Here is a 20489-nt window from a genome sequence, read left to right as displayed (position 1 = left end):
ATAGCGGGTAAGGCAATATATCTTAAAACTACTGGTTTTCGTGAATATTAATATTCTGGTTGGCTTGGCCATAAGAAATTACACTTTGGGGAACGGGGTGATAAGACTAGTCCTAAAGAAAGTATCTCTAGGCACTGATGATTCTTTCAATCACTATCAAAGTGAAGACTTTTCATTCACAAGGTACTCAAGCGGGTGTATGTAGAATGTGCTGAAACATACATTATTGAATGGCAACAATTATTATCTGGCTTCACGTCAATATGTTTCTCGCTTCACTATGACACAGAAACAGCGTTCATTGCCTTGACGGACAATGTGGTTTAGCCCTATTAAGCAACTCTTAAAATGTGTTGAATGATCAACCGCTGAGGAGGAAAGTATGCTAGCGCCAATCAGTTCCATCAGCCTCTGTTGATGGGAAGATGAATGCCTTCTCTATTCATGGAAAATCATGGTTTCACCTTTTGCAGAGAGCCACTGTAGATAGCAGAACTAAATATCTTTGTTTCACCAGTGTTCTCATGTACAGAGTGATGGAACCAACAACAAATGAAGCAGGACTACCACATTCCGCCTCTGTGTGTTCATGTAAGATGCACTGGTTGAAACCCTGTTGCTTAGTGGAAGTCACAACTAGAGTAGACATACTGAAGCAATGGGGACTTGGTGTGTCAAGTCTTCCATATACAGTGGTGCCTCGCATAGCGAGGTTAATCCGTTCTGGATTAACCTTCGCTTTGTGAAAACTTCATTAAATGGAAAGTAAAAAGCCATTGTTTAATGCGTTCCAAATCGGCTGAAAACTCACCGTTTAGCGAAGTCTTCCCATAGCCGGCAGCCATTTTCGCGCCCTCGGTAAGCGAGGGGAGGGTGCGAAAACGCTGCGCGCGGCCATTTCGGCTGTTCCGGTGGCCATTTTGGACCGGCCAAACAGCTGATCCACGGGTCGCAAAGGGAAGGTCGGTAAGTGAAACGCTTACCGATCTTCGCTATACGAGTTTCGCCCATTGGGGCCATCAGTAAGCGATCGCATTAGCGATCGCGGAAACCGCATCGCTATGCGATTTCGTTGTTATACGGTGCACTCGTTAAGCGAGGCACCACTGTATTCAGCAGGTTCAATGGGCTTACTAGCAACAGGATTTCAACCACTTTATAATACCTGAATAGGGTTTTTGATAGTAGGATCTTAGTGAACATACAATGGCAGTATAAAATCTGTCACTTCACAGGATACAGCTATATGAAGGCTAAAAGGGCAGATCCAAAGCTCCATGTTATGGGAATTAGACTACTGTGTATATGTGTACCAATCACAGCACAAACATGGATGCAGATCCACTCACATCCTATAGCTGCACTGTAATCCTCAGTACACTTACACAGGATGGATGTGTGCCTTCTGATCTGTCACTCTGTTCACATCAGCATGTGTTGATGGATGCCACTGAGAAGAGTTTTTCTGCACTGGACTGCCTAGTATTAGTTTTCACAGCGATCCTTGGACTGGGGCCTATGGGCCTGATCAAATACCCATATAAAATGCAATTCAATCTGATTGGTAAGAACCAATACATAGAAAGTGTATGTTGTGTTTTCTGCAGAAGATTAACCATTGTTCTTTCTCATACAAGTTCTTCATACTCATGCGTATTGTTGTTCCGCCTCTGGGCAGACTCCATATGGTTGAGATTATCTAGCGCAGCTAACTATCTGCCAGGCACAGTGACCAGTAGACAGTAGAAACTATCAAATCATAATGACTTTGGGCTGCAAGGGTGATCACAGGTTTCAGAACAAAAAAAAAAGTTAAATTTTAATCCCTGTGAAGACAGATTGTAATATACAGCAATGGATATTCACACCATTGTAATGACTGAATCAGCATCTCCAGATTGCCATTATCTATTTTATAATAAATATCAAATGTAGGTTGCCTTAGTTATAAAAAATTGCTTATTGCTTTGGAACCTGGATTAGTAGCTTGATAAAGTCAGATGCCCAGAATTGCTAGGAATTTTTTCAAAAATAATTTGTTTTGAGCTGTAGGTTATTTTATTGTGAAGGACACTACCTGATCACCCAGGTTCATTGACAGGAAGCACTCTAGAAATAAAAAAAGATTAATGACTAAATAGCATTATTGTGATAGGTAGATTTAAGGGAAATGCTGTGTCTTTATACAGTACCGTGCTAATTCATTCCTATTTTCAGTTTTCACGTGGAGAATCCATATGCTTTCCCCTTTGTTAATTGCTTAAAAGGTCACTGCCCCTCTGTGAACAATCTTCCAGGGGAAATTTCAATACCTCAGCTAGTGATTGAATGCTTTTAGCTTCACTTTACAGAACGTATGGGATATTAATCATCATTAAATTAATGTTGTTCTTATACAAAGATTCTTTTTTTGGGGAAGTTGGTTGCCAGTTGTCCTGCTGGGAGACCAGCGGGTGGGCAACGGTTGATTTTAGGCACAGAGTAGGGGGACGGCTGGAGCCAGGCTTTTAGTGATGGATTCCTTGGGTTTGGGGAATGTGGAAGTATTTCAAAGGAGCAACTGTTCTCCGTCGTATGCCAGATAACTCAGTGTGATGCTACACTTTTCACAGAGGGCTCCCACAGAGTCAACATACAGAAGGCACAACCGTTGACTAGAAATCAGCCCCAATTCAGTCTCTGTTGAAAGTGAGAGCTGGCTTACAGAAAGAAATGCAGGAACACTATGCAAAAAAAGAGCATCATATACAGGATCGCTAGAACAGAGCATAGTATTAGGGCATAGGGTAGCCGGGGGTGGGTGGGGAGAATGAGGGTGGGAGAAGACATAAACATTCCATTGCAAGTCCTCCACTATTAATGTGTCAGGTTTCCTTTTGGATATCAAATAGACACTGGGAGGAAGCATATACACCTCAGTAAAGAACACTGCCCCGTTTAATTTCTAATAAAACACGTAGCAAGATTCAGGTAAACAACTGTAACAAAATACTAAGCTGGTGTGGGATCTTCCTCTTTATTCTAGGAGTGCTGGGTTAACAGTGCAACATTTCTGGAAGTGAAGGATTGGTCAGCTGCACACTGTTGCCTAGATGATGCCTCAGTGTACTCACAATGCTTTTTCATTATTTGGGGAGGCTCCTTTTATCTCCATCCTGTATCTATTTGGATACAGGACAAATTTTCTGTGACTGTCGAGAAATTCAATCAATGCAGTCCTTATGTGCATGTAATTCACGCTCTACCACATGTACAAAATAAGATCTAGCAAATGACCAAGATAATTTAGTCCACTTCTGGTCAAAAACGATCTATTTTAACATTTTGACTTGTTTTTAATTTTACCTATATTTCATATACATCCATAATTTTAGATTGTGCAGCCCTTGGATACAAATAAGGAAAGAAAGTGCTGGGTTTGGCGATGATGACTCTGCTCATCCTTGGAATGTTTGTCATAACACAGATACCAGCACAAAATAATTCATTGTTATGAGACAAATTTTTAAAAAGCCTAAATAAATAAATTCTATTAGCATATTATCCTGCTGGTTACATTAGCTGTTGCTTACAGCAGGAACAACCCTCAAGTCCGCACTTTAACAATTGTTAAAGCAAACATTCTGTATTATCAAACATGCATGTCTTGACTTTAGTGTTACACTTTCAAAAAACTAATAACCTTGCCTCTCATTAGGCAAAGATGAACATGCTACAAACAATGCCATGAGTTTTAATGCATTATTTCCAAGCTGTTTCCTATTACGGTTGTCAGCTTCACCTTATGGCACATCAAGGCAGTACAGTGTATCTGTTTTCAGTCATAAATTTATTATTTACATTTAGAACTGTTTTTAGTGGAAAGAAGGGATATAAATGTAATGAGAAATAAATACAGAAATAATATTTTATAATTAATGTTACTTCTCTACATCCTGGTGTGTATTTGTGCATGTTCACATTATACAGGGAAGTTTTTGCTAGCAAGTCTAGTGCCTGACAGTATAGCTCTGGACCAGAGTATGTTACTAAAATGCTAGCTTAGGTTTTTGGAAGCAAGACTGGGTTTTGGCCCTTACTTTCTTACACTTCTAGTGGTGGCTTCTAAGGGCTGAGAGATACCTGGCCTTCTGTCCACTAGTCTCCAAGCTGTACAAAGTAGAACTGGCGACATACTTTCCATGGCTAGTTAGATTTCAGTTATCTGGGTAATACCTAGAGCCCTGACAGTAATCAATAGACAAGTACCTTAGAGATACATTCTTATCTGAGAATCACACTAAGAATTCCAGACTTCTAAAGGAAAAGAGTCACAGTCCATGCTTAACTGGATTGCACTGGAATAATTTATTTAAAATACATCAGTTAGGAGAAAGAATTAATGTTTGGAGCACTAAAAGAATATGAAAGATTCATACACACAGAATCTTGCACACAGAATGTGATCTAGTGAAGAGTGAGCCCTTTTAAAATTTCTGCTGCACAGCTTTAATCACAGCCTTTTTCTTGCACTAAAACCTTCCTATGAAACTAATAAATGCACAACGATAAGGAGCTATGGCCAAATGTGTTTGAATTAGCAACCCATAAAATATAGATCTCACCTTGCTTGACAAGATTATCTGATATAAATGTTATTACACAGCAGGAAGAGGATATACAGTACTTATGTTTTCTATCAATGGAGCCTGCTTCAGCTTCTTAAAACAAACACATATAGTCATATGCTTTGGGCTACATCTATAATATAAATCAGCTGGGAAATACTGCCTCTCTCTTCTCCCCTCCCCCATCAAGGCATCCTTTCCAGGATGCTCTGATTATTTTGTCACTACTTGGGGTTTTAGCAGATCATCAACTTCTTTCTAACCGCCCTTCCTGAAATATGACTTATGACCATGAACTTTTTAAGCAACAGGAGAAAGATTTAAAAGGACGCTATGCCTGCTTTCACAAATGCAAATTCTTGATTTTCATCAAATTGCGTTTTATGCCCCTGGCTTCCATATTAAAAAAAAAATCCAAGAAGATATGAACTACTTTCCTCAGCCAGTCAAAAAAGGTCAATTGAATCCAGAATCATTCAAGGCTAGTTAAATGCCTTGGGGAAGCACATGGACATGGCAAATTGCAAGAGACCTCCTTCTGTTTTCATAGAATCATAGAACTGTAGACTTAGAAGGGAACCCAGAGGTCCTCTAGTCCAGTGGTCCCCAACGTTGGGCCTCCAGATGTTCTTGGACTTCAACTCCCAGAAATCCTGGCCAGCAGAGGTGGTGGTGAAGGCTTCTAGGAGTTGTAGTCCAAGAACATCTGGAGGCCCAATGTTGGGGACCACTGTTCTAGCCCAGTGACTCCCAACTTTGGATCCCCGCTTTTGGACTACAACTCCCAGAAATCCTGGCCAGCACAGCTACAGGTGAAGGCTTCTGGGAGTTTTACTCCAAGAACATCTGGGGACTCAAATTTGGGAATCGTTGCTCTAATCCAAACCCTGCTGATACATGAAAAAACTCTTCCAATTCAGATTTGATATATGTAGGCATATAAAACTTCTCAATGTTTTTCTTTCTAACTGTTACAATTAATACCATCAACTGATATTCTGCATAAATATATCTAAACATTTAAAAAAGTGTTTCAGAATCTCTGGATCCTCAGTATACCAATGTACAATATGCCAAGGGGCAGTACAGTATTCTAGATTCATCTAATTATATGATTAATTTGTTATGCCTGTTTTCATTTTGACACTAACCCTATCCTAACAATGATTAACTGCATGTCAACAAGCTAGTTTATTGTGATATGTGAACCCATCTATGCTACCAACATATTCCTGACAATGATAGGGATTTGTAGTGATCATGTTAGCACAGTGCAGCAGGCTAGCAAGGTGAGCTTATTTATGGCTATGAAATGGAAGTAAACACTCAAAATACACATGGTAAAGTGAAAGGAAAACTTAATTTTTTGGTTCCAAGAAATGTATTCAAAATGCAACAAAATGTACTGTAAATTAGACCCAAGTTGAAAAGCTGGCTTCTATTTGACCAAACATGCTGAAGGCCAACATTACCAGCCCAAAGGAGAGCAAAGGAACGAAACTATTTCCTTGCAGAAGGATGACGTGCTCTAGGAAAAAGGGACCCAAAAGCAACAATTTACAATTTACAGAAAACAAAGAGCAGCTAAGATGTCAAACCTCACCTGTCTGTCTGTCATCCACTGGCTTATTTAAATACTACATTGCTGTACTTACATGAACAAGGCAATTAGTAAGCAAGGATATTCTCCCCTACTCTTAATCTCCTCTTATTTTTCTTTGCTTCTTCCATCTTTTCTCTTATGCCAGGTAACCCATTAAGAAAGTGCAGTAACTACACCATTACTGGAGAGCAGAGTCTTCCATCTTGAAAAGCCTTATGTTGCATCTATTTTTCTGCTGCCTGACCATCATGTTTGGGACAATATTGTTGGTTAAACCACAGATAATGGTTTCAGAAAAGTTCGATTTCACGTATTTAAACAGGCGGCCTTATTTTACAGTACTTGGTACAGTACATCCCAATTCTACCTCCCATGCCTTAACTCTCATCAGTCTTCTGCAACAGGTAATTTTCTCTATTCCCAGTTTACTACCAGTATGAGATGCAGGGAAGGAAAACAGGAAGTTACTTTAAGCCAGGTCTGACCTTTTGTGCATCTACCGTAGCATTAACCTGCTTTGACTGGTAGTTGTCCTCCAGGATTTCAGCCATAGATCTTTTGCTCCACTTGCTATCCAAGGGCTGGGGAACCAGTAGCACCTTCAAATGTTGCTGAATTGCAATTCCCATCATGACTGGTCTATAGATAGTCTGTCTAGGATTGATGGGAACTGAACATCTAACAACATCTAAAAAGTCAGAGCTGGTTGCCATCTGAACTTTTCATTGACTGTAATCAGCAGTTCATAAGTAATAACCTCTGTCAAGCCTACTTCTTTCCTGTAACACCCATATGAAGCAGAGATCTTAAGAAAATATGAAAAAAAGAATATTTTATATATATATAAAATATTTTATATATATATATATATATATATATATATATATATATATATATATATATATATATATATATATATATATATATATATATATATATATATATATATATATATATATATATATATATATATATATATATATATATATATATATATATATATATATATATATATATATATATATATATATATATATATATAAAGAATATGATATATATATATATAAAGAATCAGTAATTTTCTCAATTCATAGATATTTCATGCTAAATCTGGAAGGTAAAGTCATTATTTTAACCAGGTCAGCTGTAAGATTTTTTTTTAAAAAAATCCCTTGATACGCTATAAAGAAAGATATATTACAATCCATGATTTTAGAAAACATAAAATAATACTGCTGAATTTCCACTTTTCTACCTTCACAGTTTAAAGCAACAAGTGTCTAAACTTTTCCAGCCAAGGAAAGCATTTTCATAACGCTTCATCCAGTAGATCAATAGGAAGCTTCATTCGCAAGGGAATGAAATCCAGTTACAATGCAAAAGGGCATTGCAACGATGCATTTGTTAGCACGATGAATCCTCTATGTGTGGCTGGATTGCTGAAGGATTGCTCACCAAATCTTCATATAACTCTATAACATCAGTTCCAAGGGATGTAAATTGTGATAGTTGTTTTTGCTATTAGTCATCATTTTATGTGTTGGGTGGAGGTAAAGATATAGTTTTAGGAATTATGCAATGCTCTACTAGGAAACAGAAAGAAGAGACTGCCTGCGTGCGGAATTTATAGTGGCAGTCTAATGGAAAAACATGTTCAAAAAATGTAGGAGGATGTCAACTGCTCTTTGTGACATGGGTAATATTTCAAAGAGAATTATTTGATGTGGTGTTTTCATATCCCTTCCAAAACTGTTTACTAGACCCATTTTGAATGGAAGAAACATAATACTATAACACAGTCAATCATATGTCTGAAATAAAGAAGCAAGACCATTAGAATTGAGCATCCACACAGAACACAAAATATCACTTAATTATCTTCCATCACCATCAGAAATAAAAGGGGGAATTATACAAATTCAGCATTTGTTCTTTTTTACTAGGATAGAGTCCAAAGTACTTCACTCATCTGATACCACCTGAAAAAGTTGCCTACTCGCCACAAGTAAATTCATTTTATCTACTATATACTTGCATATGTGCTTCCAGAAACTCAGTCTTTTCTTTTTTGGGTTGGGCTTTTTTCCCCTGGTACCCATAAGTCTTAAGTGGCAAGAGAAATATTCTTTGGCTATGTTGTTTATAAATATGTCCAAAATATGACAGCAGAATGGTTTGCCATAGAATATTCCCATGTATTTTATTGGCTTCTTGTGATGACAATGCAATGCATCAGTAATACTTAATGCAATGAATTACTGACACAATCAGAGCAATTATTATAATAATAACAATGATACCAGTAATAACAATCTAACAATCTAATTCAGCAGTTGAAGAAGAAATGAGTAAAATGCAATACGTTCCTTTCAAAATGTTCTTTTCAACCTCTATTCTTTGTCTTTTAATTGGACCTGGAGTGGATCCTTTCAAATGTAGGGTATCTTCAAAAGAACGATCATTGTCTATCAGCTCTTCAAATGAAGGACCATCATCCCTAAAGGAAGACGTGGTCACCCTAGGTGATGCAAAAGAAGTTCTCTCAAATATTAGCCTTTCTGGCCATCTCCAAAACCAGGCTACTGGAGCACCACATACTGTTTATGCTTTTGATATATATATCAAAAGCAACATATTTCTACTTAGAAAAGAAACCAACAAGGGAAAAACGAAAATCAGGGCAAGGGAGCAGGGAAGGGGAAAACTCCAGCCAAGACCAGCCACTAAATACAGATTTTCAGTTAGCATCAGTGTGTTTAATTCTAAGATAGGCATTTCTGATTCCATCCACCCAGTTGAAAAGGGAAAGACCACACCAGAATAAGCAACAAGGGGTGGTCAAAGACATAATTTAATGACAGCATATGGAAGCCACTACAGAAAACTTGGGGGTAGGCATAGGGGAGAGGAACATTCTGTAGTGTGGTTATGCGGCTGATTTTTTTTGAAGCAAGCCACAATATTTTCCAAGCCTGGACAGCTTCTACTGAAATTAAAATAGAAAACCTAAGGCCATATCCCACACAGAAATTGACAGTTCAGGAATGACATGCAGCTTACCAAATAAGGATGGACTGACGGTGGTACTCGAGGGAGAAAGGATAGAAATAGCTGCTGATCCCCTTCCTCCCATCATGCTACCATGTGCGATCAGGCAGAGAGCTCAGAACATTATCTTTTGAAAGGAACTCATTGCACTACTTATTACTTCTAGGGAACCAGGTGCTGTTAGGTTATTATGCTGTTGAGATCAGCATAACAAATTACTTGTGTGATCATCTGTATAAATATAAAAGACAAAGAATCACCTGCCACTTAATTAGGGAATGGCACAAAATCTGGGAAACATTACTAAAAGTGCTTCTAAAATGCTTTGCAATTCCTTTTGAAAGCAACTTGTAAAACTTGGTGTTACTTGTTATACTTTAAAAATAACTTTGCAACTACTGCCTATATATTACTCAAAAGTAACTAGTTAAAGTAACCACATTACTAGAATTCAGTTACTTTTAATTCTGATTAAGCATGACTGGTAAGAAATTTTTGTTTATTTATTTATTTATTTGATTTATACCGCACATATCTGGGTGACTCGTCCACAAGCAGTTCATAGCAACATATATTTCTAGATTTTGGAAAAACAACTCAAAGAGTTGGCCTGCATTTATTCTCAACACAACCCAAATTCATGCCTTTGTATTTGTCACTGAGTCAAATAGCCTGTGTCACCTATTTGCAGGAAGAGAACCGGGAGGAAAAAAACCCTCTCTTAATGATAGCAAAGATTGTGATATGGTTCTAATGCAGCATTTTTCCATAGATGGAAAATGTTACATGAGAATGAAAAATCCATTCAGATATCCCACAAAAATCTGGAAGCAAGAGACAACACAATATGGACTTTTCAAAAAATGTGGCTAGTCTAGATTGCAGAAGCCAACTGCTTAATCTCTAAAGTACTACACTGTTTAGTTTTAGACTCAGTCCATTTTTTTTAAAAAAAAAAAACCCTTTAAATCCCAAAGCAGCTTGCATTTGAAAAAGCATTTCTTCTTTTTTTGAAGAAGTAACAGGTTTTTTGGAAGTTCCTGGAGAACTAAAACACAACTGCATTTTCTGAGCAGTAGGACTGGCCCAAGGTGTTCTGCAGCCTGAGGTGAACATCAAAATATCACTGCTGATCTTCCATCACAGGACCTGTGAAAGTTAATTGGAGTGGCAGCTGAACCTTATTTTCGTCACAGGCTAGAGGACTGGACCCACCATAACAGCAGAAAGTGAAGTAGCTCTGCAGCACCCACAGCTCTGTCCTCCAAGGTCTCACTGCTTCATCTCACTCACCACAACTCCCAGAATGTTCAAGGATTTGCCACCAGAGCCAGCTGCCTCATCTTGCCTCTCCATGTACTGAAATGCAGTATTTCACTCTTGTACTTCACATTTCTTTGTTGTTGTTGTTGTTTAGTCGTTAAGTCATCTCCGACACTTCGTGACCCCATGGACCAGAGCACGCCAGGCCCTCCTGTCTTCCACTGCCTCCCAGAGTTGGGTCAAATTCATGTTGGTTGTTTCGATGACACTGTCCAACCACCTCATCCTCTGTCGTCTCCTTCTCCTCTTCCCTTCAGTTTCCCAGCATTAGTGTCTTTTACAGGGAGTCTTCTCTTCTCATGAGATGGCCAAACTATTGGAGCCTCAGCTTCAGGATCTGTCCTTCCAGTGAGCACTCAGGTCTAATTTCCTTCAGAATGGATAGGTTTGTTCTCCTAAATAAGATAATCAAGTTATTTAGAATCTTAAGGGTTAGTCAAAGCTAGCATAAACTATTGCATTTGAAGTTTGACATTGTTTTTCTGCATAAAAGTTTTTAAAAGAAATAATTTTATTTCTTCTACCAGCCCTTGACTGACTAATATTTAAAACTTGTCAAAAAGTGTACATTTTTGTTATTCTTCAGTCGTGTCCAACTCTTCGTGACCTCCTGCCCTCCTGTCTTCCACTGCATCCCGGAGTTGGGTCAAAATCATGTTGGCAGCTTCAATTTATTTATATTTATTTATTGGACTTATATACCACCCCATAGCGCTACAAGCACTCTCCGGGCAGTTTACAATTTTAATTATACAGGCTACACATTGCCCCCCCCCAGCAAGCTGGGTACTCATTTTACCGACCTCGGAAGGATGGAAGGCTGAGTCAACCTTGAGCCGGCTACCTGGGATTTGAACCCCAGGTCGTGAGCACAGTTTTAGCTGCAGTACAGCGTTTTAACCACTGCGCCACGATGACACTGACCAGCCATTTTATCCACTGCTGCCCCCTTCTCCTCTTGCCTTCACACTTTCCCAACATCAGGGTCTTTTCCAGGGAGTCGTCTCTTCTATTGGACGCTCAGCTTCAGGATCTGTCCTTCCAGTGAGCACTCAGGGTTGATTTCCTTCAGAATGGATCGATTTGTTCTCCTTGCAGTCCAGGGGACTCTCAAGAGTCTCCTCCAGCATTACAATTCAAAGGCATCAATTCTTCAGCGGTCAGTTTTCTTTATGGTCCAGCTCTCACTTCCATACATCACTACAGGGAAAACCATAGCTTTGACTATGCGGACCTTTGCTGGCAAGGCGATGTCTCTGCTTTTTAAGATGCTGTCTAGGTTTGTCATGGCTTTCCTCCCAAGACGCAGGCATCTTTTAATTTTGTGGCTGCTGTCACCATCTGCAGTGATCCTGGAGCCCAAGAAGGTAAAATCTATCACTGCCTCCATATCTTCCCGTTCTATTTGCCAGGAGGTGATGGGACCAGTGGCCATTATCTTAGGGTTTTTTTTGATGTTGAGCTTCAGACCAGTTTTGCACTGTCCTCTTTCACCCTCATTAAGAGGTTCTTTAATTCCTCCTCACTTTCTGCCATCATAGTGGTATCATCTGCATATCGGAGGTTGTTGATATTTCTTCTGGCAATCTTAATTCCGGCTGGGGATTCATCCGGTCCAGCCTTTCGCATGATGTATTCTGCATATAAGTTAAATAAGCAGGGAGACAATATACAGCCTTGTCGTACTCCTTTCCCAATTTTGAAGCAATTGGTTGTTCCATATCCAGTTCTAATTGCTGCTTCCTGTCCCACATATAGATTTCTCAGGAGATAGATAAGGTGGTCAGACAGTCCCATTTCTTTAAGAACTTGCCATAGTTCGCTGTGGTCCACACAGTCAAAGGCTTTTGCGTAGTCAATGAAGCAGAAGTAGATGTTTTTCTGGAACTCTCTGACTTTCTCCATAATCCAGCGCATATTAGCAATTTGGTCTCGAGTTCCACTGCCCCTTGGAAATCCAGCTTGGATTTCTGGGAGTTCTCAGTCCACATACTGCTGAAGCATACCTTGGAGGATTTTGAGCATTGCTAGCGTTGAAATGAGTGCAATTTCTTTTGGCACTGCCCTTCTTTAGGATTGGGATGTAAACTCATCTTTTTCCAATCCTCTGGCCACTGCTGAGTTTTCCAAACTTCCTGGCATATTGAGAGTAGCACCTTAACAGCCTCATCTTTTAAGATTTTAAACAGTTCCAATGAATGCCATCACCTCCATTGGCCTTGTTGTTAGCAATGCTTTCTAAGGCCCACTTGACTTCACTCTCCAGGATGTCTGGATCAAGGTCAGCAACCACACTATCTAGATTGTCCAGGACATCCAGATTTTTCTGGTATAATTCCTCTGTGTGTTCTAGCCTCCTCTTCTTGATGTCTTCTGCTTCTGTTAGGTCCCTACCATTTTTGACCTTTATCATGCCCATCTTTGCACAAAAGGTTCCTTTAATATCTCCAATTTTCTTGAACAAATCTCTGGTTTTTCCCTTTCTGTTCTTTTCCTCTATATCTTTGCATTGTTCATTTACGAAGGCCCTCTTGTCTCTCCTTGCTATTCTTTGGAATTCTGCATTCAATTTTCTGTAACTTTCCCTATCTCCCTCGCATTTTGTTTCCCTTCTCTTCTCTGCTATTTGTAAGGCCTTGTTGGACAGCCACTTTGCTTTCTTGCATTTCCTTTTCTTTGGGATTTTTTTGTTGCTGCCTCCTGTACAATGTTACGAGCCTCCATCCATAGTTCTTCAGGCACTCTGTCCACCAAATCTAGTTCCTTAAATCTGTTCTTCACTTCCATTGTGTATTCATAAGGGATTGGTTTAGATTATATCTGACTAGCCGAGTGGTTTTTCCTACTTTCTTCAGTTTAAGCATTTGTTATTTGCAAGAGTTTCAAAATTTCTCCTCTATCTGGGTTTACTGACTGAAGGTAGATGCTATATATATATTTGTTGTTTATTAGAACCTGTGTGTGTGTGTGTGTGTGCATGCATGCGCTCTCTCTCTCTCTCTCTCTCTCTCTCTCTCTCTCACACACACACACACACACACACACCCCTCTGGTCAGTAAACCCAGCTAGATGAGAACTTTTGAAACTCTTGCAAGAGAAGACACAAAGAAGATGTGGAAGAAGGTTGTTTCACAGTTGCTACTTGAGCAGTGTCCTGATCAACCCTCGATCCTTTATCAGCACAAGACATAATGCTGGGATCACCAAATAATGGCTGTCTCAGAGTAATTCAAGCTTCCAGAACTGCATCTCAAACAGAACTCAATACCAGCCTTCGTAACTGAAATACAGCTCCCATCATTCTAAGCCCAAATGGTGATGCAGGAATGTACACAATGTCAAGCACGATTACAGAAGCCTACTCTAACCAGCAACTGTCTCTTCTAAAGAAGCTATAATTGATTTAAGAAAAATAGCAGCTACTGTTCAGAGTGCAAAAGAATCACACTTCCTAATTATGAGATGAAATGTTAAATGACCAATCCAAGTGAATGTATTTTTCCTGACTCCAGGACCAAAACAACAAACCATTTTTAACTTTTTTATTTCACATCTGAGCACATTTTATGTGCTAGTGATTAGAAATAAGATGCTAGGGTTTTTTTTTAAAAAAAAACGCCTGGAATATTTAATTGCAGGGCCATCAAAAGAGCAAAACAGATTAATTTTTTTATAAAATGATTAACTATTCATCTACAGACAAAAAATACCTTTTGCTATTAAGACTGAATACTTTGTCAAGTTAAGACTGCACCCTATATACTTCTGTCTAGGAGCAAGTCTCACTGAACTAAATCTGTTTTACTGCTGAGTAGACATATATATATGGATACATTATATATTCTGTTCTTCTGGGAATTAAGCAACCAAAATCATGCTTTTGTTCATGTTTGTTGAAAGCAGATGTCATGAAAAAAAACTGCATTTAACTAGGCACACTTGCCATGAATTGTTATTGTTCTGTTTTCTTTAAACTCAGCATGGTTAATAAAGAACATTGTGAATACCAAGAGTCAGGTATGAAAGCTAGGGAAATTTCTTTTCCAGATTTATATGTGAAAATCTGCACAGAAAATATTCCCCAACCTGTATCCCTGACTCTCTAAAAAATGAGACTAAATAATAGCATGGTTGGTTTCCACTAAGTAACCAAAGAATGACCTCATGATAATCCAGAGCATAGCTTGCTTGCCTTCCAGCTTCTGAGGTAAGATGAAATGTTTAAATGTGTGTGTTTCTTTTTCAAAAATAATATATATCTTTTTTTCCATCCAAATCTATGAATTCAGCCTTTATTTGGAAGACCAGGAGAAAGTTGACTGCCAAGCCTTTTGAACGCATGGGCTAATGATTAACCAATGAAAAAGGAGAAATTCCATCAGAGGGACCTACCTTTCTCACTTTCTCTCCCACACCCCCTCCCCAGTAACTTCCCATTAGCCTCTTCAAAATGGTATTTTGAACATAGAATGCACTTAAAATAACTGTGGTAATTTGAAAAAAAAAAAGAAAACAGTGGCACAGTATCACAGCAATCATATGTCCTTAGCTCATTCTTAAATTAAGCTCATTCTCAGATTCAGGTTGTCTGGGACTGAAACTCCAGATCATTGCAATGCATTTCTGTTAGAAACATAATAAAAATGCTGACTCTTAAGATAGAAGCAAAAGTCTTCAAACGCTTGCCATAGCCCTTTAATCCTTTGTTACTTTAGTCTGAACAAATTTACTTTTATCAGAAAACTCCTGGTTTCTAGAGCCTGGGAAAGTTACTTTTCTGGAGCCTCTCATATAGCTACTAATCATGCTGGCCGAGGGATGCTGGGAATTGTGCTCACAAAAGTAATTTTTCCAAGCGATGTTGATTTTTATAATACAATCAGTCACCAACACTTTTGCATAACCAGATAAATGCTTTGAAGGGGGGCAATAGTAACAACTAGAGATGAAGATGAATCAGAAAACCAGTGGCTCAGGATGGTTTGTGGCTACCCACAAACCACAAACCATCGTGAACTCCCTGAAAAATGAACCAATTCATAGTTCATTTTTTGGGTTCATGACGGATGAGACTGTCGGTCCATCCACTCCCTGGCCACTGCCCCATCGCCTCCTTACTTGTTCCTGCTGCTGCTGCCTCCTCCACCACCATCATCCCCTCCATCATCATCAGAGACAGCAGGCTGGCTTCCCTTCCAGCAGCCAGGCTGGCTAATTTTGTGCATGAGCCTGCCACCCAGCTGAAAGGGAAGCTGGCCTGCTGGCTCTGAAGATGGCGGTGGCAGAGGAGGCAACAGGACCATGTAGGGAGGCAACAAGGATAGTGGGAAGGGGGCCGGTGGGCACCTGTTTTGCCAAAGCGAAATAAAGCATTGAGAGGAAAAAAATTGGTGCTTCATCAAACTGGGTTACGAACTGAACCACAAACCAGCCTGATCCATCAATTGTTCTTGATCTTAGTTCGTGCCCATCTCTAACAAACACTTATGTTTTATCAGCCTTAAAGCAGGACTGCACTCTTTTCAACCTGACAACCACTTCTTGTTCTGGCTGGAGGATAAATGCACACATGTGTACACATCTACACTCAAAGACAGAGAGATTTAAACCCCCAATCCTTTTCCAGTAAATTCTAGGGATTGCTCGGATGTGTATGTGTTTGCATGCCTGTGCATGTGCATGAGAGGATGCAAAGAGAAAAGCCTCTCCCATGCTTCAGCAGTCTCTCGTAGAAAAAACAATTAGTTCAGAAGTCAAGGAACAGTGTTTCTCTCCTGCAGGCCAAGAGATCAGCTGGGCTGCAGAGAAGCACAAGTGGGAATCCTCCAGATTCGGAGGCCACACACCACATCCACTACATGCAAAAGATATGACAGCTCAGTTATTGTCAGAAACAAAATCTGAAATGTCATGATGCCATGGTCAGTTTCTTAATCCAATATCAACAAGAGAGTCATTTTCCTGTAATCTGATACCTTTACATTAAATGAGAAGAATTTTGACAGGAAAAAAAAACAACAAATCGAGGGGAAATGCTCTTTTGCCCTCATTTATAGGGCTTCAGCCTGATGTTCTTCTGAGCCTGGATGTACTGGCTGGGGCAAAACAAAGGATATGTGACTTATCTTTGTGTTGCCTGGGTTTTGTTCTCACATCCAAAACAGGACCCTGTATGCCCCCAATACACATATATAACTAGGGCAAGGAGTTCAAACACCTGAGTGCCACATGAGGAAAACCTTTTTCATCAACCGTACTTCTGATGTCACTCCACTGACAACTGAGCAGATTGGTAGTTCTATGTGAGAACAGGCAGTTTCCCTCAGTCCATTGCCTCAAATTGGTTAGGGTTTTAAAGTAATAATTTATCAGTTTGATTCATGCCCAGAGAGAAACAGGAAGCCAATGAAAACTGTACAATATTGGAGTCATGTGCTCCATTAGATAGGCATTTGTCAGTAGTTATCAGAAGGCACTGCAGCCTGCCATTCCATGTTGCACACAGAAGCTGTTTCTTGTGAGGAGCTCCACTGAAGAGAAAGAATCCTGACCAATTTTTAGAGCCAAAGCTGTGGTGCCAATCCGCCGATGGAGCTATGTCCTAGCCTATTACATTGTCTAAAGACACATAACATTTCACCATATTACAGTGGTGCCTCGCAAGACAAATGCCTCGCAGGACAAAAAACTCGCAAGACAAATGGTTTTGACAATGGGGGCTGATGGCTCGCAAGACAAATGTTCCTATGGCCGTGCTTCGCAAGAAGAATGTTTTCCGTGTTTTGTTCCTGCCTCAGGTTTGCTGATTTTTAAATGTTTTTCTATGATGTTTAAAAAGTTAAAGTTTTTTAATTGAAATTTTTAAAATCATCTGCACAATATGTATGGCTTTAAAGAGCACTTAATAAACCCTTTGTAAACCAAATTTGACTTTGTTCTGACTTTTTTTGCCCATAGGAACACATTAATTAGATTTCAATGCATTCCTATGGGAAAATGCGTTTCACAAGACAAATTTTTTGCAAGACAACATTAACTGCGGAACGAATTAAATTTGTCTTGCAAGGCACCAATGTACTGTGAATTCACCAGTCTCATCTGGTTTTAAAAGCTAGTCAGGATCAGGCCTGGTGAGTAGCTGGTTGTGAGACAGCCAGGCAATGCCAGGGAACTCTAGGTAGAACTAGGAAAGAATCACAGCCGAAACTCTGAAGAGCTACTGTCGGTTACAGTTGGCATAGAAAGACCAATGGTCTGATTCAGTATAAGGCAGCTTCTGGTATTCCTATGTAGATTATCAGGTCTCAGGCTGGTAAGTACCTTGGAACCCCATGCTTGCCACCTTACATTCCATGGTGCAGGAAATGTAGGATATAAACATACTAAACAAACAAACAAACACAGAAGTAATCAGTCCCAAGTTGCTAGGGGATGGTCTTCTTAATCAAAGGAAGATTGCATTGAAATTAATACTACTACAATGAAGTACTGCCCTTCAACATTGCAAGATCTGGAAGTCAAACAAAAATGAGGGACCATCTTATTTTAGCAGACCTTTTACAAGTTTTTTAGCCAATGGTCATGCTGGCTAGAGGATCCTGGGAGGTGTAGTCCACCAAAAAAAAGAGAAGCATTTTGTGAGATCTAGTCTTAACGCAAGACAATGCCTTTTTCTGGCCTTAAAAATACATAAAGCTGTGTTGTCTGGCAAAGGCTCTCCAGCCAAGATCTATCATATCACTTATTCTGGTTTAGGGATTATGGGAATTGTAATCCAAGAAATGTAAATTTTCCAAGCTATGGGCTTTATGTACATATACTGCCACCTGTTCTGAGGACAGAAACATTTTGAGAAAATGACTGGTGCAGACATACCCTTTGGTTTGGGAACAGGCTTCTCAATCCATTCCCTTAGTTGTTCACATGAGAGTGGAAAGTGATCGTAATGAGGTATCTGTGCCACAATGGCTAAACGAACAGTAAATGCTGAGAACTATTGACTGCAATTCTCCTGTGCTACTGGCAAATCCAACATTCACAAATATCTTGTCTGAAGAGGCACTGAAATGTTGGAATATTACTTTGAGTGATATTAAATGAAGCACAGACTGCTTTGGAATGGAGGACACAAGAAAATTTGCATGGGTGGGAAAGCATATGTTGCCAGCTGGAGGAGGAAGTGGTACACCACACTTACTTCATAAGTGTGAGGTTTTTATAAACAAACTCTCTTGAGGATTGTTTAAAATAGACAGAAAATGACACACAGTCTCCAACTGGGCTATGTTGTTGTTTTAGAAGTTTGTGTGCATTCTAAAAACATTAGTGTGCTTCCTCATACTCTTTCCAAAATGCTCTATTTTTAACTCCAACCTCTTCCGAATGGTGGGCAGATGTGACACACAGCAGACTTCAGCACATCTTGCAAGAAACAAACTGCCAGCCTTGTCATACCTGACAGTGAAAAACATACTCAGGGGTCATCTTCTTAAATTTCATGTTCCAAACCAAGGCTACTCCATCTGGCTCGTGAGGAGCATCTTCGTTGTTGTTATATGAAGCAACCATCAACTCAGGGTACTGTAAAGAAAATAATACACAGTTGAATTTGGAAAAAAATAGAGCAGTGTTGAGAAAAATCAAGCAAGCAGAAAAGTTCAAAGAAAGCAGAAAGTAACAAGAAGGTGACAGATTCCAATGGATGTCCAAAATGTTATATATATATTTGCTTCCTTAAAAAAAGAAGAAGAAAAAGAAGTTATTTTCCAAGTGGATTTGAACTTCAAGGAAAATGCTACTCCTGTTTTACAGGATTACTGTAAAACCCTGTATGTGTTTACTTTGGAGTAAGTGCCAATGTGTGTCATGGAGTGGTTGAGTGTGCTATCCAATCATAAATAGCTACCCTTTTCTGGCCCATTCCCTCTCTACAAACCAAAAGAAGAATCCAAGGTTTGTTCTTTAGTTTATTTTGAGATTTACATCCAGGTACAAGAATGCCCTTATGGCAACCCAGAATATCACATGAAATAGCTTCCATAGAATATGGTGTCAGAATTAACACATTTTATTATATTAGTTACTATGCCCCGAGAGTAAACTGCTACTAGGCTACACAGAGATACACAAATCCATTTTTAAATTCAGAATGCAAGATCTTTTTCCAGGACAAACCAAGCAAATACAATATTTTTCCAAAGAACAAATAATTTTGCTCTGCTCTCCGTGCCCTTCAGCTGTGCACCTGCCTCCTCCAGACACAGAGGAGGTTAAATCCTTCTTCAGCAGCCAGTACATGAACCAGAGGGCTGGTGAGGAAGGGACAGAGAGCTGTCTTTCTCCTTCAGCTGTCAGCTGCCTTTCCACCTGAACTACACAGAGGAAGGGGATTAACTAGAACAGCAAGCAACAAAAGAGGCTGAAAGTGGCCAGTTCCTCCTTCACCTGCGTGGAGGGAGTTCTGTGCCAACAAAGGTATTTCTCAGGCTGAAATGTTGTTTTCACATACAGATCCCACAGCTACCAGAAGTTTAAAAAACCAGAATAAAAATAAATAAATAAAGAGCAAATAACTAAATCTCTAGCTCCACATATAAGTTCTTGAAAACAGCTGAAAACAAGATAGCCTTCACTGACAACTGTGCGAGGGAGGTGGTGGTTCGTTCTCTTGTACATCTTGCCTTAAAGATGAATAAATATGCATTCTGGAGCCCAGGGTTGAGTCAACTCAGAAGGTGGAAGTGGAGAGAGCTGACTTGGTTTAATTTCGTTAAACGTGCTTTTCTTTTACAAGTGTGTAAAGAAGTCGTTCCCTCACACATTATGTACAGTGCTAACATCTGTTTCTAATATTGACATGAAAGTGCTGGAATCATAACATCTAAACTATAGCATTTGTTTTATAGAG

At 39.4% G+C, this 20489-nt stretch overlaps 1 protein-coding gene across 16 annotated transcripts in view; it reads right to left on the bottom strand.

Annotated features, from left to right (window-relative positions):
* Positions 1-20489, bottom strand: part of DYNC1I1 (dynein cytoplasmic 1 intermediate chain 1) — a 221145-nt gene that overhangs the window by 92125 nt on the left and 108531 nt on the right. For all 16 annotated transcript variants that reach the window (XM_078378713.1, XM_078378716.1, XM_078378719.1 and 13 more), the window contains one exon: positions 19037-19162. In XM_078378713.1, the coding sequence (XP_078234839.1) occupies positions 19037-19162 (126 nt within the window). The remainder of the gene's footprint in view (positions 1-19036; positions 19163-20489) is intronic.

Source organism: Pogona vitticeps, chromosome 6 (assembly GCF_051106095.1).
Source record: "Pogona vitticeps strain Pit_001003342236 chromosome 6, PviZW2.1, whole genome shotgun sequence".
Lineage (NCBI taxonomy): Eukaryota > Metazoa > Chordata > Lepidosauria > Squamata > Agamidae > Pogona > Pogona vitticeps.
Note: the sequence above shows the minus strand (reverse complement) of the source record. Positions and strands in the feature narration are given on the sequence as shown.